At 32.6% G+C, this 15,459-nt stretch overlaps 1 protein-coding gene across 1 annotated transcript; it reads left to right on the top strand.

Moving 5' to 3' along the window:
- Positions 1 to 2,529: 2,529 nt before the first annotated feature.
- On the top strand, positions 2,530 to 8,870 carry LOC137837553 (ABC transporter C family member 10-like). Its single transcript, XM_068646572.1, has 11 exons — positions 2,530 to 4,708; positions 4,898 to 5,218; positions 5,303 to 5,389; positions 5,583 to 6,170; positions 6,242 to 6,406; positions 6,618 to 6,912; positions 7,055 to 7,260; positions 7,348 to 7,653; positions 7,726 to 7,789; positions 7,991 to 8,230; positions 8,618 to 8,870. The coding sequence occupies exons 1-11, from the start codon at positions 2,660 to 2,662 to the stop codon at positions 8,728 to 8,730; spliced, it is 4,434 nt and encodes a 1,477-aa protein (XP_068502673.1). The 5' UTR covers positions 2,530 to 2,659; the 3' UTR covers positions 8,731 to 8,870.
- Positions 8,871 to 15,459: the final 6,589 nt, after the last annotated feature.

Below are 15,459 nucleotides of genomic sequence, written 5' to 3'. Positions count from 1 at the left end.
CAGGGGAGTAACAATTATATTAGTGAATGTGGATGATATCATTGTTATTGAAAATGATGAAAAGTATCAACAAAGGTTGACCAATGTCTTGTCAAAGAATTTAAAATCAAAACTTTAGTAAAGTTGAAATATTTTTTAGGAATTTAAGTAGCCCATTCCAAGAAAGGGATTGATGACTTTTCTACGATAAGTGCATTACAGTTGTCAGAAGTAATAATTTGTCCCTAAGGAATGGATATCGAACTCACAAGGAAAAATTGAATAATCAAGAGTTAGGTTTAAAGTCCACCTTGTAACATGGTATCAGAGTCATTTTCGATCATATCCTAGCGAGTATTTGTTGGGTTTATCAGGCCACCACCCATAATATGTTATCCCACGCACGAGCTGCTGTCACTCTCAGCGTGAGGAGGTGTGTTGGAGATCCCACATCGACTAGAGATGAGGACAATTCATTGTATATAAGTGGGTGCAAACCTTAACCTCATGAGCCGGTTTGAGTTAGGCTTAAAGTCCACTTTATAACATGGTGTCAGAGCCATTTTCGAGTCTATCCTAACAAATATTTGTTGGGTTTACATAGCTGTTGTCACTCTCGGTGTGAGGATCTTCATTGCGAAGTTACATTATAGACGTGTTAGAAGAAATAGGCAAAATAGCTATAAATTCATAAGTCTTTGAATTTCACATTCCGAAATTAAAGAAAAAATGTCAAAGGGTAATTTGAGTATTTTTTTTTGAAATATGGAGTGCAAGAAGAAAGTCATGGAGGTGCAGGAAAAAACTACCTTCAATCCCTAATTCATAACACCTTCACTAAATTTGATAATAATTTTTTACTATTTAATAGCGTTTTTTTGTCTTTTTAAAATGAATAGATTATTTAGGTTTCAATACTTATAATAACATTTAAATATAATATTGTTATATACATATATTATTTTATATTATTTTTTAAATTAAAATAGTAATCGATATGTTCACATGTATTATCTTGTATATATTTAATGAAATATTTTATTAGTCAATGTATTAGTATGAAATTTAAATTTATTTGAAAATCAAAACATCATTATCATTTTTGTATCCATATTTTATTATGCATGTGTCGTGAGAATAATACTAGGATACCATTCTTAATTCATTTAAATAAGAAAAAAAAATAACTTAATAAAAAAACGAAAATAATTCAAAAAATTATATTTAATTTTTTTATTAATTAAATAAATATTTTTTATTCGAACTGATCCAGCAGGCTAATTAAAACAATATGCATATTTTATGCGGGAGATGCGGAACATGCCTATGCGACACGGGACAAATGTTACTTTTGTTGTGAGTATAGTTAATCAATTTATGCATCAAGGAAAGGATGCACATTTACAAGTTGCTATAAGAATTATCAAATATTTGAAAGAAACGCCACGAAATTTTATTCAAAAGAAATAAGAGTGCTAGTTTAGATATACTGATGTTGATTATGGATAAGATGTCAATTACCTAGAGTAATTTGAAAGACTAAAAAACAAAAATGTGATAACTAGGTCTTTAGCTGAAGCAAAATTTCAGACAATGACTCAAGGAACATGTAAACTGTTATGAAATGATTATACTATTGGACTTAAAAGATAAAGAGGGATGAACCTCTGAAATTATATTGTGAGAATAAATTTGCAATCAACATAACTCACGTGGACAAACACATTAAGGAAAAACTTGACAGTAGCATGATTTGTACTCCACCATATGTGTCTACTCAAAGACAAGTTACAGACATATTTACCAAGTGACTGAATATCATGAACTTTAAAAGAATTAAATCCAAACTGAAAATGAAAAATATTCATTCACTAACTTAGGGAATGTTAAAAAATTAAAAAAAAAAAACTAGAGGGAGTGTCGAGATATTTTAGGAAAATTTAATTCCTATTATTTTTTTTAGTTTTGTATATTTGTTGTATCTTATTTTTATTACTAGCATATTAATCCAACAATATCAGGGATTTGTTTCCTAGAAAAGGTTCTGCTTGATTCCGAATTTATCCAATTAATGTATATATAAGATGCAAGGAATGAGACTCAATAAGAGATAATTTATTTTCTTTTAAACTTAAGAGGATAGGTTTTATCTGCAAATCTACAAAGCTTTTACATTTTAATATAAAAATATATAATGTTAATAAATGAGATGTATAAGTTAAGTGAAAGTAAATCTTTTAAAAAAAATTATAAGTGGAATAAGTACTATTATAATTGAATGGTTATAAGAGTGATATAATACTTTTATTTAGTACAAAATTGTAAATTAAATATAAAGAATACTTTTTAAAGGATTTAAGACATAAATTATGTTACTATTTTGGACAAATACTTTCTATATTACAAATTATAGTTAATTTTTTTAAATAGGTAAAATTATACATTTTAAAATAATATTATCAGTTTCTTATTTTTATTTTTTAAAATATGAACTTGTTAAAGACGATTCCATTTTAGATAACTGTGCAGAGATAGGCTTTTGGTAGAGTTGGCATTACAGTACTTATTGTGACCATTTCTTAGTTCACTTTCTTAAAAAAAATTGATCACTATCTTTTCTTAATAAAGATATAACTTTCTTGTCCTTCATAACAGAGTTTAAGCGGCAAAGAAACTTACCATGATGGAGAACTTTTGGAGCATGGTTTGTGGAGAATCTGATTATCCTGGGAATGGAGTAAAACCACCTTTCAGTTACGATATCAAGTTTTTGAAAGATCCTTCTACGTGCACCTACCAGTTCTTGATTATCTGCTTTGATGTTTTGCTACTGATCATGCTAGGATTCATTTTGATACAGAAGTCTTTGTTCAAACCATTTCGTGGTCAGCTTCAGGTGGAAAGATATTCAAACTTGCAGCTAGTTTCTGCCATAACCAATGGTTTTCTGGGGTTGTTGTATGTGTGCTTAGGCATTTGGGTTTTAGAGGAGGAATTAAGAAAGAGGCACACTTTCTTCCCTCTTAAGTTGTGGTTGCCAGAGCTTTTTCTAGGATTCAGATGGTTGTTAGTAGGCCTAAGTGTAAGTCTTCAGTTGAAACAACTTCCAAGATCATGGTTGTGGTTGTTTTCTCTTCTTACGTTATTTGTTTCTATTATTTTCTGTATTCTATCCATGTCTTACACAATTAGTAGCAGAAAATTGACCTTCAAGCAAGCTCTAGATTTTCTGTCTTTTCCAGGGTCAGTTTTACTGCTCTTGTGTACTTACAAAGTATATAAATGTGAAGACACTGACAGAGAAATTGATGAAGGCCTTTACGACCCTTTGAATGGTCAATTCAGTGAAGTTGATCCAGATAATTATGTGACTCCATTTGCCAAAGCTGGATTCCTTAGTAAGATGTCATTTTGGTGGTTAAATCCATTGATGAAAAGGGGTCAAGAGAAAACACTCCAGGAAGAGGATATCCCGAAGTTACGAGAATCAGATCGAACAGAAAGTTGCTATTTGTCATATTTAGAACGTTTGAACTGGAAAAAGGGAAAAGAACCATTATCACAATCATCAGTTTTGTGGACCATAGTCTGGTGCCACAGGAGAGAGATTTTGGTGACTGGATTCTTTGCTTTGCTCAAGGTACTCACCCTGTCAACTGGTCCTGTACTTCTGAATGCTTTTATATTGGTTTCTGAGGGTAATGGAAGCTTCAAATATGAGGGTTATGTATTGGTCGTATCACTTTTCATCATAAAGATCATGGAGTCCCTGTGCCAAAGGCAGTGGTATTTCCGCAGTAGGCTTGTTGGAATGAAAGTTAGATCATTACTTACTGCAGCAATTTATAAAAAAATATTGAGGTTGTCAAGTGCAGCTAGATTGACACACTCGAGTGGTGAGATAATGAATTATGTGACTGTGGACGCTTACAGAATTGGAGAATTTCCATACTGGTTTCACCAGTTGTGGACAACAAGCCTCCAAATATGTATTGCAGTAGTAATACTTTTTCATGCTATTGGGATAGCAACAATATCCTCATTGGTAGTGATAGTCCTCACCGTGCTTTGCAACGTTCCCCTAGCAAAGTTGCAGCATGAGTTTCAGAGCAAACTCATGGTGGCACAAGATGAGCGATTGAAGGCGAGTTTTGAGGCTCTTACAAATATGAAAGTCCTGAAGCTGTATGCATGGGAAACTCATTTTAAAAATGCTATAGAAAGACTAAGAAGTTTGGAACTGAAAATTTTACGTTCAGTGCAATTGAGAAAGGCTTACAACATCTTTCTATTTTGGACCTCACCAATTTTGGTCTCTGCTGCTTCTTTTGGGACATGTTACTTCTTGAATATTCCTTTGCACGCAAATAATCTATTCACATTTGTGGCGACTATACGTCTTGTGCAGGAGCCAATTACAGGCATCCCAGATGTTATTGGGGTGGTCATTCAAGCAAGAGTAGCATTTGCCCGGATTGTTCAATTCCTTAATGCACCTGAATTGCAAAGTTTAAATTTCAGGGATAAAAGTTTTGATGGCAGTAAAGGGTCAATTACAATCAAATCTGCTGATTTTTCATGGGAAGGTAATGTATCAAAGTCAACACTAAGGAAGATAAACTTGGAGATTAGACATGGGCAAAAGCTTGCTATTTGTGGAGAAGTTGGCTCAGGCAAATCAACCCTCTTAGCTACAATTCTTGGAGAGGTTCCTATGATAAAAGGAACTGTAAGATTTTATTCCTTTTATGCTCCTATATTATAGAATATACTATTAAATCTTGGGGTACTCTTGTTGGCTATAACGTTGATGACATTTCTACTTCATAATTAATAGTTATATTTAGCATGTGAATTCAACTCACTATACTGACACTATACCATTAATGGATGTTTAATTCTCTCTATTGCATTACAGATTGAAGTTCATGGAAAGTTTGCATATGTTTCTCAAACAGCATGGATACAGACAGGCACTATACGGGAAAATATTTTGTTTGGATCAAATTTGGATGCTCATAGATATGAAGAAACACTTCGTAGATCATCACTACTAAAGGATTTGGAGCTGTTTCCCTACGGAGATCTCACACAAATAGGTGAGAGAGGAGTTAACTTGAGTGGAGGCCAGAAGCAGCGAATTCAACTTGCGCGTGCTCTTTATCAGAATGCTGATGTATATCTTTTGGATGATCCATTTAGTGCTGTTGATGCACATACTGCCACAAGTTTGTTTAATGTAATTTCATCTTCCTTACTTCACATACTACAGTTATGTTTTATGTGACATTCTTTATTCAAACATGGTTTTTAAACTTGGCAGGAATACATCATGGATGGTCTGAAAGAGAAAACTGTTTTACTCGTGACTCATCAAGTTGACTTTCTACCAGCGTTTGATTCTGTTTTGGTAATTCATTAAAATCAGGACGTTATTATGCTAAAGTTCTTCTTTTCTCTGTTTCCTGCACATAACTAGTGATAGTAAATTAGTAATGAATTGGAAGTTACTGATTTCATTTTTGTAATCATTAGGCTCCATATCCTTGTTATTTATCTTGCTTTTACTTGTAGAATGAAGTTTTTTTTTTCCTTTTCCTCAGTTGATGTCAAATGGGGAAATCCTAGAATCTGCTCCTTATCATCATTTGTTGTCCTCAAGCCAAGAATTCCAAGATCTTGTTAATGCTCACAAGAAAACTGCTGGTTCTGACAAGCCTATGAATGCTTCTTCTTCCAAGAGGCCTTTAATATCTGCTAAAGAGATTACACAAGCTTTCAAGGAGAAACAATCAGATGCCCCAAATGGAAATCAGTTAATAAAGGAAGAGGAGAGAGAGATAGGAGACACGGGGTTGAAGCCTTACTTTCAGTATTTGAATCAGAAGAAAGGCTATATTTACTTCTTTGTGACTTCTCTTTGTCACCTCTTGTTTGTCATTTGCCAGATATTGCAAAACTCATGGATGGCTGCTAATGTTGACAGTTACCAAGTTAGCACATTGCGGCTGATTGTTGTTTACTTCATGATTGGGGCTGTTTCTACTGTTTTCTTACTGATCAGAACTCTACTTCTTGTTGCCTTGGGTATTCAATCATCAAAATATCTATTTTTACAGTTAATGAACTCCCTTTTTTCTGCACCGATGTCCTTTTATGACTCTACACCATTGGGAAGAATACTTAGTCGGGTATGTATACTAAATAATTCCTTTCCATGCTATGAATTGTAATAATATTTTGATAGTCATTTCCTGTGCAGGTCTCATCAGATTTAAGCATTATGGATATTGATATCCCTTTTATTATTGCTTTTACTGTGGGAGGTACTACAAACTTCTATACTAACCTCACAGTTTTAGCAATTATCACTTGGCAAATCTTGTTTATCGCTGTACCGATGCTTTACATTGCAATACGCTTGCAGGTAATGACAAATTCTTCTTTGAAAACTGTTTTGATACTAAAATGGTATCTTCTATTTTGACTTGCCTCGGGAAAGCCATCAAATTTGACTAAATAATGCTTATTGTTCTTTAGCTTTTGTCTTTTGGAAACTTTTTGATGATCTTTTACTATATATAATATCAGGTATCCATGTTTTGAAACTAAACAATGTAGTTCTTTTTTAAAACTAGAGATACTACTTTTCCACTGCAAAAGAAGTGATGCGGATGAATGGCACAACAAAGTCATTGGTAGCTAATCATGTAGCTGAAACTACTGCTGGAGTTGTGACAATAAGAGCCTTTGAGGAAGAAGATCGTTTCTTTGAGAAGAATCTTGATCTAATTGACATCAATGCCAGTCCCTTCTTCCACAGTTTTGCCTCAAATGAGTGGCTGATCCAGAGATTAGAAATAGTTAGTGCAGTACTTCTTTCCTCCACAGCACTATGCATGGTTACTCTTCCACCAGGGACTTTCAGCTCTGGTAAGACTTCGGTCATGTTACATATGAAATATCATGGTGTTTAGCATTACAGTTATCTTCATAGTACTTTTATTTTATCATCAAACAGTAGCATTATCTCTCTTGATGCAAGTTTATTAATTTTAAATATCCTTTGTTCTAGGATTCATTGGCATGGCTCTCTCATATGGCCTTACACTAAATGCTCAACTAGTATTTTCAATTCAAAGTCAATGCAATCTAGCAAATTACATAATTTCTGTAGAGAGGCTAAATCAATATATGCATATACCAAGTGAAGTAATAGAAGGAAATCGTCCTCCTTCAAATTGGCCAGTTGCTGGTAAAGTAGAACTAAATGACTTGCAGGTAATTGGTACTTACTTAAAACGTGAATATTAATGTTCAAATATGAAATGATATGCATATATAATTTGCTTGTTTATACCAAGACAGGTACGATACAGGCCTGATGGACCACTTATACTCCATGGAATCACATGCACATTCAAAGCAGGACACAAGATTGGAATAGTTGGAAGGACAGGCAGTGGGAAGTCCACTCTCATCAGTGCATTATTTCGTCTTGTGGAGCCAGCAGGTGGAAAAATTGTAGTTGATGGCATAGACATATCTTCTATTGGCCTTCATGATTTGAGGTCACGTTTTGGTGTAATACCTCAGGATCCTACTCTTTTTAATGGGACTGTTAGATATAATTTGGACCCTTTATCTCAATACTCTGATCACGAGATATGGGAGGTAAAACCATCCACATTCTGTTTATTTGTACTCAACTTTACAAATGTAGCCTAATTGTTTGTCAATATGAAGGTTCTTGGGAAGTGTCAGCTACGAGAAGTTGTCCAAGAAAAATTTCAGGGCCTAAACTCCCCAGGTACATTGTCAACATTATGGTAATCAAGGTTTGAAATTTCAGTTGGGTTCTGTCACAGTTCATGATATTGTGGGAAATTGTGGAGAAATGAGGTTGATGCCGCCACAGTTGTGGTCGTAAACCGTTTTGTAAAATATTGATTGTAATTATGTCACAAGTACTTTCCTAGTTAATAACAACTAGTAAAATGTTGTTCTACAGTTGTTGAAGATGGATCAAACTGGAGCATGGGACAAAGGCAATTATTTTGTTTGGGGCGTGCACTTTTAAGGAGAAGTAGGATATTGGTGTTGGATGAAGCAACTGCATCAATTGACAATGCAACTGATTTGATTCTGCAAAAAACAATTAGAACTGAGTTTGCAGATTGCACAGTGATCACAGTAGCACACAGGATACCAACTGTGATGGATTGCACAATGGTTCTTGCAATCAGTGATGGTAAATTGGATGTAGACAACCCTTTTCATGTTCTACAAACCTTTATCAAACTATCCATAAGTCCATTCCCATTTTCTTATATCTTAATATCAAACTAAACTTTCCCCACTATGAGACCATGTTGAAAGAATGCAAATAGTTGATTTTATAGGTTCCTAACCAGAATTCTACCCATAAATACTTGGTTAGGCACACACCATTCATTGCATAGGCATGTTGTTTGGCATATGGTTTAGTTGCATTCACTAGTTAAAGGGTAATTTAATAAACAATGGGGTAGTTGATTTAGACACCTTGTAAAATTTGAGGTACTTAATTTCCACACTTGAAATTTTCTATTAGAATAAATGTGAGGACTTTTTTTAATCATTTACTTGTTTTAAACAGGAAGGTTAGTAGAGTATGATGTACCAACGAGCTTGATGATGAAAGAAGGATCGTTGTTCAAGCAACTTGTGAAAGAGTATTGGTCTCATTTCCAATCTGCAGAATCACATTGATAATACAGAATTTTTTTATAATATCAATATTAATTATTGTCTGTCTTTCTTTTGGGTTGAAGACGTTTTTGTTGTTATATGTTTTAAATCACTTTGATACAGTAAAATATCAATCAGTTTACTAGTTTTATATATTTTAATATTACTTATCACTACAAAATCATCAAATATAAATTCTAATTTTAAAAATCAAAATAATTAATTACTATATTAACTAAATTAGATACTATTTTAAAAATTACAAAAATAAAATAATTAATTGCTATATTAACTAAATTAGATACTATTTTAAAAATTACAAAAATAATTAATATTTAGAGTAGTTTTTATTATTAATAAAATAATTTTTAAATTAATATTTAATTAGTTATAAAAAACTTTTACTTATTTTTAAAATTTTAATAATTAAATATCAATTTAAAAATTAGTTTATAAATTTTATTAATAATAAAAACTATTTTAAATATCAATAAAATAATTATTTTAAAAATAATATTTAATTTAGTTAATACAGTAATTAATTATATCTTAAAAAAAGTATTTGATGATTTTGTTATAATGTGAGCATGTCCTTTAATAACTTAATCTTAATCTTATAACCCTCCAATAAAATATTTAAATACTCTAAATATATTGGTTATGAAGGTTGATAATTATGATATTTGATTAATATGTAATTTAAGACCATATTTTACAACATTATTTAGTTCTTCAAATTCCAAACAATATCCCTAGTGTTTTATTCTATACTATTTTCATAGGGAATAGTTGCATTCACACTATGTTCCTTCACCTTTCCTTTTCATTCTTCTTCACTTTCCAATCCCTAATATTTTGCTAAATTCTTCTCCTAATTTATAACAAACAAGTCATCAAAGACCTCTTCATTTTCTCCTTGAAACTAAGAGCAATAAAACACACCCTATCATCTTCCTGAGCTTTTGAAAAGCTTCAACTGTCATGATTTTAATCATCAAATTTGAAATGTTATCCTAGGTTCTACAATACCATTTTGACTTCTCCTCCCCTTGTAAGATATATTTGAACAATGGAAACATACTCTGATATATTTGTTTCTAGATTTTTTTTCAAAATTTAATTGTTGAAATTATTATCATGATGACAACACTATATTCTTTAACATAATTAAAATTGGTAATTAATTTCTAATTAGTTTCTAAAATTTTGATAGTTAACTAAATATTAATTTATAAATTTTATTAATAATATAAATTATTTTAAATATTAATAATTTTTTAGTATTTAATTTAGTTAATATAACGATTAATTATTTTTATTTTTTAAAATTTATTTCTATTTAATAATTTTTTATATATTTAATAATTTTTGAATGCATATGATACAAATAAGACTACTTGTTTTAAATAAAATCCAATCACCATAATAAAAAAATATATTGTTGTCTTAAAATATATATTTTTGCAAATAATCAAATAAAACATCAACGAATGCGTGAGTTTTATAAAACCATTGTATTGGAGTAAAAATTGCAAAAAAATATTTCAAAATGATGTGACAAAGTGAAACTCACAAAAAATAAAATTAAGACATTACAACGACATGTACAATCTTATTTATTCAAACATATATTTAAATAATTGATTGATAATAATTATCAAGTAATAATATTAAAAAAACTGAGAAATGCTTTAAAAAAATTATTTACTAAGTTGTAGAGTGCAGAAATACATCTTCACATGAACTATTTGTAAACATTTAATGATCAAACTATTAACGTAAAATATATTTTTTTTTAACGAAATGTGTGTGCTGATAAGTTAGTTAATTTATGATTTATTCATAGATAATCATTTCATTGGTATAATAGGTTTCCATCTAGTGCGTTCTTAAATTTTTTTTATGAATAAGTATGTATCGTTTTTTTTAACATATAGGTTTTGGTCTAGTCCTCCCATATTTTTTTTGTATTTTCTTTCTTTTTTTCTATTTTTGATAATATTTCATGTGATGGAAAATGATTGTTGTTACTTGAGATGTCAGCCTAGCTGAAATGCCAAGTTGCACAATGATGAAAGTTTTTCTAAAAATAATATTTGATTTCCCTTGAATAGAAATTAAAATTTAGTTTATATTATTTATTTAATAAGTTAAATAAATAATTTTAAGCAAGTATTTAAACTTAAGCTCCATTATATTTTATTTATGAAACTGACCCATGATAAAATAAAAACGATTAAATATGTTTTTCGTCCATGTATTTTAACGCGAATTTGTCCTTAGTCCAAACATTAGATCTCCTAGATAATTGATAATTATAGTAAGAAAATTATTGAAATGAGTCATTATCAGGTTTTTTTAAATGACAAATATATATATAGTATGAAATAAGATGTTAAAATATTACTTGATGACTCATCATTAATGGAAATGTTATAATAATATAATATAATCAACGTTACTTTAAGTAAAAAAAAAAAACACGAATAAATATTTATTTCAATAGTTTTTTTACTATTAAATATTCATAATAAAATTTAGATTAAAAATAAAAATCAAGTTTAGGTAGAGAAACGAAAAATATATTATAACCAAAAAACAATAGGTTGAGAATAATTTTTTGTATAAATAAATTGAGAAGTAAGTTAAGTTCTCAAGTTAGTGATATGACTGAAACAACTAATGTCAGTACAAGAAAGAAATATTGTATGTTTATACAAGTTTTTTTCATAAGGAATTTTAAACCAAATTTAAAGTGAAATAAAAGAAAGAAAACTAAACAAAGCGTTATAAAAAGATAAAATTAGTTTATATATAAATGAATTTTTTCTAAGCTTTTATTTCTAATTTAAAATTTATTATATATTTTTTCCTATTTTTCGCTTTTAAACTTTTTATGAATTTGTTTTATCTAAATATACCTTCATCTACCTTTTGAATGACATTTTTACAAACAGAACACAAAGTTCCAAATAAAAAGCCGTGATAAGTTAAGATTCCATGATAGTAGTAAGTACCTGGCCAAAAAAGCCGTGACAAATTAGGTTTCCGTTTTCAACTATTTGTGTTTTGTCGGTCGAATATCATCATCCTGTTGCAACCCCTCACGATTCACCAAAAACATATTGTATATGTATAGGTAAGGAGGACTTAGATATCCGGAATGGATTGTATAATTAATTAATGACGTATTGGTAATTTTTTGTTCTTTCTTTTATTTCTTCTTTTTTAAATGTTGGTCCTTGGTCAGGGTTGACCTGTAAAAGGTTATGGGAAAAGCGCATGCGGAAACAACACAAACAATCACGAATCAACTGCAAAAAAATAAAGTACACAAGATTTAACGTGGTTCGGTCGCCAACTGCAACCTACATCCACACGAGCAACTATTAGGTTTTCATTATATTCTGTTTCACATCAATTACAAGTACAATAATCTCTTTAAATAAAGATAAATAGAGATAATAAAGGGACACAAAGATTAAGCCCACTCACTAAAACATGGTGTCTACTCAGCCCAACCCAATTGGTCCTGGCTTCATACCCAACAATCTTCCACTTGAAGTCATGGAACAATGTTCACCTGCGCTTCAACTGTGTACATGGTGTCTTGTCAGCCCAACCCAATTGGTCTTGACTTCATACCCAACAATTTCCCACTTGAAGTCACGGAACAATGTTCACCTGCGCTTCAACTGTGTACATGTACTTCTGTAATCTGTCGATGGAACTCAGTGTTTCACCTCTAGTTGCCACCAACCTTCTTAATCATTTTGAAGACTTCGTTAAAACTCCCCTGAGTTTCAACACATCAGTCACTGACCCGTTCTCTGTTCCTACCGACTCCCACTTACAGGAACTGTTGGATCCTGGAACAACCTGAGAACAAACACTCTCCATATTCAACAAGAAATTTTCTGGAGAAGTTTCAACCGCTGGAATACTGGTTCTCCTAACCCAGTATCGTCTAGGAACCTCAGCTGAAGCACAACCCATGCTCCCACTGCCATAAGTACCTCTGACTGGTCTACCTGAACCTTTCCATGCTCGTTCATCCTGAATCTGACATGTGGCTCTGAGTTTCTCTCTTCTAAAGACAACCCTCTTCTGCCCACGAGATTCTGTGAACCGGACTTTGTTTATCTTCTGAACTGGGATGGTCACTCCCTCATACACGGTAATCCGACCATATACAACGAACCTCTCTTTCTTCCGCGGGCCATGACAAAATTTCCTTTGACGACCTTCCACTGCTGATTTCCGAACTTTACTTCATGTCCCTGTTCGTCCAACTGCCTAACAGAAATCAAACTTTTCGTCAAGCTTGGAACAACTCTGACATCCTTCAAAGTCCAGAAACCAACTGGTGTCTTCAACACTATGCCACCCATGCCCGTAACATCAAGAGTTCTGTTGTCTGTTAGTCTTACCTTTCCAAAGTCTCCAATAACTAGATTCTGCAATACTTCAGAATCTAGGACCCAAGAATCCACACTGCTATCCGTGCAATCCGCGAAGTCTTCTGCAATGTTGACTTATTTATCATTTGGGCATTGATTCCTGAAATGTCCACCTCCTTGCAGTTCCAACATGTTACACTTAAGCAATCCTGAGTCTTTGACTGACTCATTCTTTTGTTCTTGCTTCCACTATCTCTGATATTTTTCTGACCTCTGATGACATATAGCGATTCACTAGATAATTCCCCAGAACTCCTTCTTCTGACGTCCTCGCCAAGAACGAGATCATGAATCTTCTCAAAAGTAAATCCATCAGATCCCGCTGAACTGGTAACTACTGTAACCGTTCCGGACCAACTGTCAAGCAAAGATAATAGCAGTAGAAAAGCTTGAACTTCATGATCGAACTTAATGCCCACTGACATAAGTCTGGCTAAGATCGAATTCGTTTTATTGATGTGCTCAGTAATTAAACTAGCAAATCCTCAATTTGCATTTTCTACCAACTGAAATTTGTACCATCAAATTTTTAATTCTGAACTTCCCGTCTTTTGCCATCTCAAACGACTAGTCGAGATACTCGGTACAACTAATTTCAGATCTTGGCAATCTTTTGTTTTTTTTTTTTTAAATCAAGATCACAAAAATTGCACCCCCCAAAATCACTCACCAACAAACCTGGTCGCAGTCCCCACTGCACTGGCACTCTGCACCACCACCGTCATTGGTCACCGCTGTTGTGAAGCAGATCTGGGAGCTTCCTCCTTACACCGCAATGAAACTCTAAGCCCTGGGACGCTGCTGCAGCCCCTGCGAAACCCTAGCTTTGGGATGTTGCTGCCGCCTCTGCGAAACCCTAGCTTTGGGACACTGTTGTAGCCCCTGCGAAATCCTGACTCTGGGACACTGCTGCCGCCTCTGTGAAACCCTAACATTGGGACGCTACTGCAGCCACAATTTTCATGTCTCATCGATTAATTTTGCTGATCGGATCTCTGGTGTGTAAACGAACCAAAGCTCTTATACCACTTGATGTGAAAAACGCACGCGGAAACAACACACACAATCACGAATCAACTGCAGAAAAATAAAGGACACAAGATTTAACGTGGTTTGGTCGCCAACTGCAACCTACATCCACACGGGCAACTATTAGGTTTTCATTATATCCTGTTGCACACCAATTACAAGTACAATGATCTCTTTAAATAGAGATAAATAAAGATAATAAAGGGACACAATGATTAAGCCCACTCACTAAAACATGGTGTCTACTCAGCCCAACCCAATTGGTCCTGGCTTCATACCCAACAATCTCCCACTTGAAGTCATGGAACAATGTTCACCTGCGCTTCAACTGTGTACATGGTGTCTTGTCAGCCCAACCCAATTGGTTTTGACTTCATACCCAACAAAAGGTACTCTGACGATCAAGTAAGTACTATGTGTAAGGAATGTATATTTGTAAATATGACTCATTGATAATGGGCTGAATATCAGTTACTCATTGATACTTACCGTGATCCCTGACTTATAGGGATATATATTGGTATATAGGTATGTTAGAATATCTTAAGAATATTTGTACCATCTTTCAGTTATATTTGAAGAATATTTGTACCATCTTTCAGTTATATCTAAAGAATATTTGTACCATCTTTCATTTAATCAGTATTTAGCTGATTTGTCGGAGATATTTCCCACATAATTCGAAGTGTGAATATGACTCATTAAATGCTTTCGTAACTATCGTTGTTATCATTTATTAAGGCATTGAGATGTTCTTATCCGATAATGAAGATACTGGCAAAGCCATATTTGGCCAACCGGATGATCGGATAGGAAAAATTTCAAATTCAGTATCAACCTGGGGGGGAATTAAGTCACAAGCTTTGGTCGATTTTGCAACCGAGCTCAACCCTCATTCAATCGACGAAGAGAGCCCCCAATGGATCTTAGATGTTGATGGGTCCTCTAACAACAGATCATGTGAAACAAGGGTGGTGCTCAAAGGACCAGGCGGTGTCACCCTCAAGCTAGCCTTGAAGTTTCACTATAAGAAATCTGGAATTACATACCGATTATTACATACGGATAAAAATTCATATATAATGTTAATGTTACATACGCATATTTACATACAGATTATATATTTAAAATTTAAATAAAAAAACTAAAATTATTACATACGGATATAATTCCCATGTAATTTATTTCAAATTTAAATAAAAAATAATAAAAAATGTTACATACGAATTATATCCGTATGTAATGTATTAAAAATTTAATT

The sequence above is a fragment of the Phaseolus vulgaris genome, chromosome 4 (genome assembly GCF_000499845.2).
Source record: "Phaseolus vulgaris cultivar G19833 chromosome 4, P. vulgaris v2.0, whole genome shotgun sequence".
NCBI classification, from domain to species: Eukaryota; Viridiplantae; Streptophyta; class Magnoliopsida; order Fabales; family Fabaceae; genus Phaseolus; species Phaseolus vulgaris.
This window is presented reverse-complemented; position numbering and strand designations above follow the sequence as displayed.

What these genes read in the sequence shown, in the direction of transcription:
- LOC137837553 (XM_068646572.1), top strand. Translation starts at nt 2,660, where the DNA reads ATGATGGAGAACTTTTGGAGCATGGTTTGTGGAGAATCTGATTATCCT. An exon ending in CTGCCACAAGTTTGTTTAAT is followed by an intron (nt 5,219 to 5,302) that starts GTAATTTCATCT and finishes TAAACTTGGCAG; the next exon opens with GAATACATCATGGATGGTCT. An exon ending in ACCAGGGACTTTCAGCTCTG is followed by an intron (nt 6,913 to 7,054) that starts GTAAGACTTCGG and finishes CCTTTGTTCTAG; the next exon opens with GATTCATTGGCATGGCTCTC.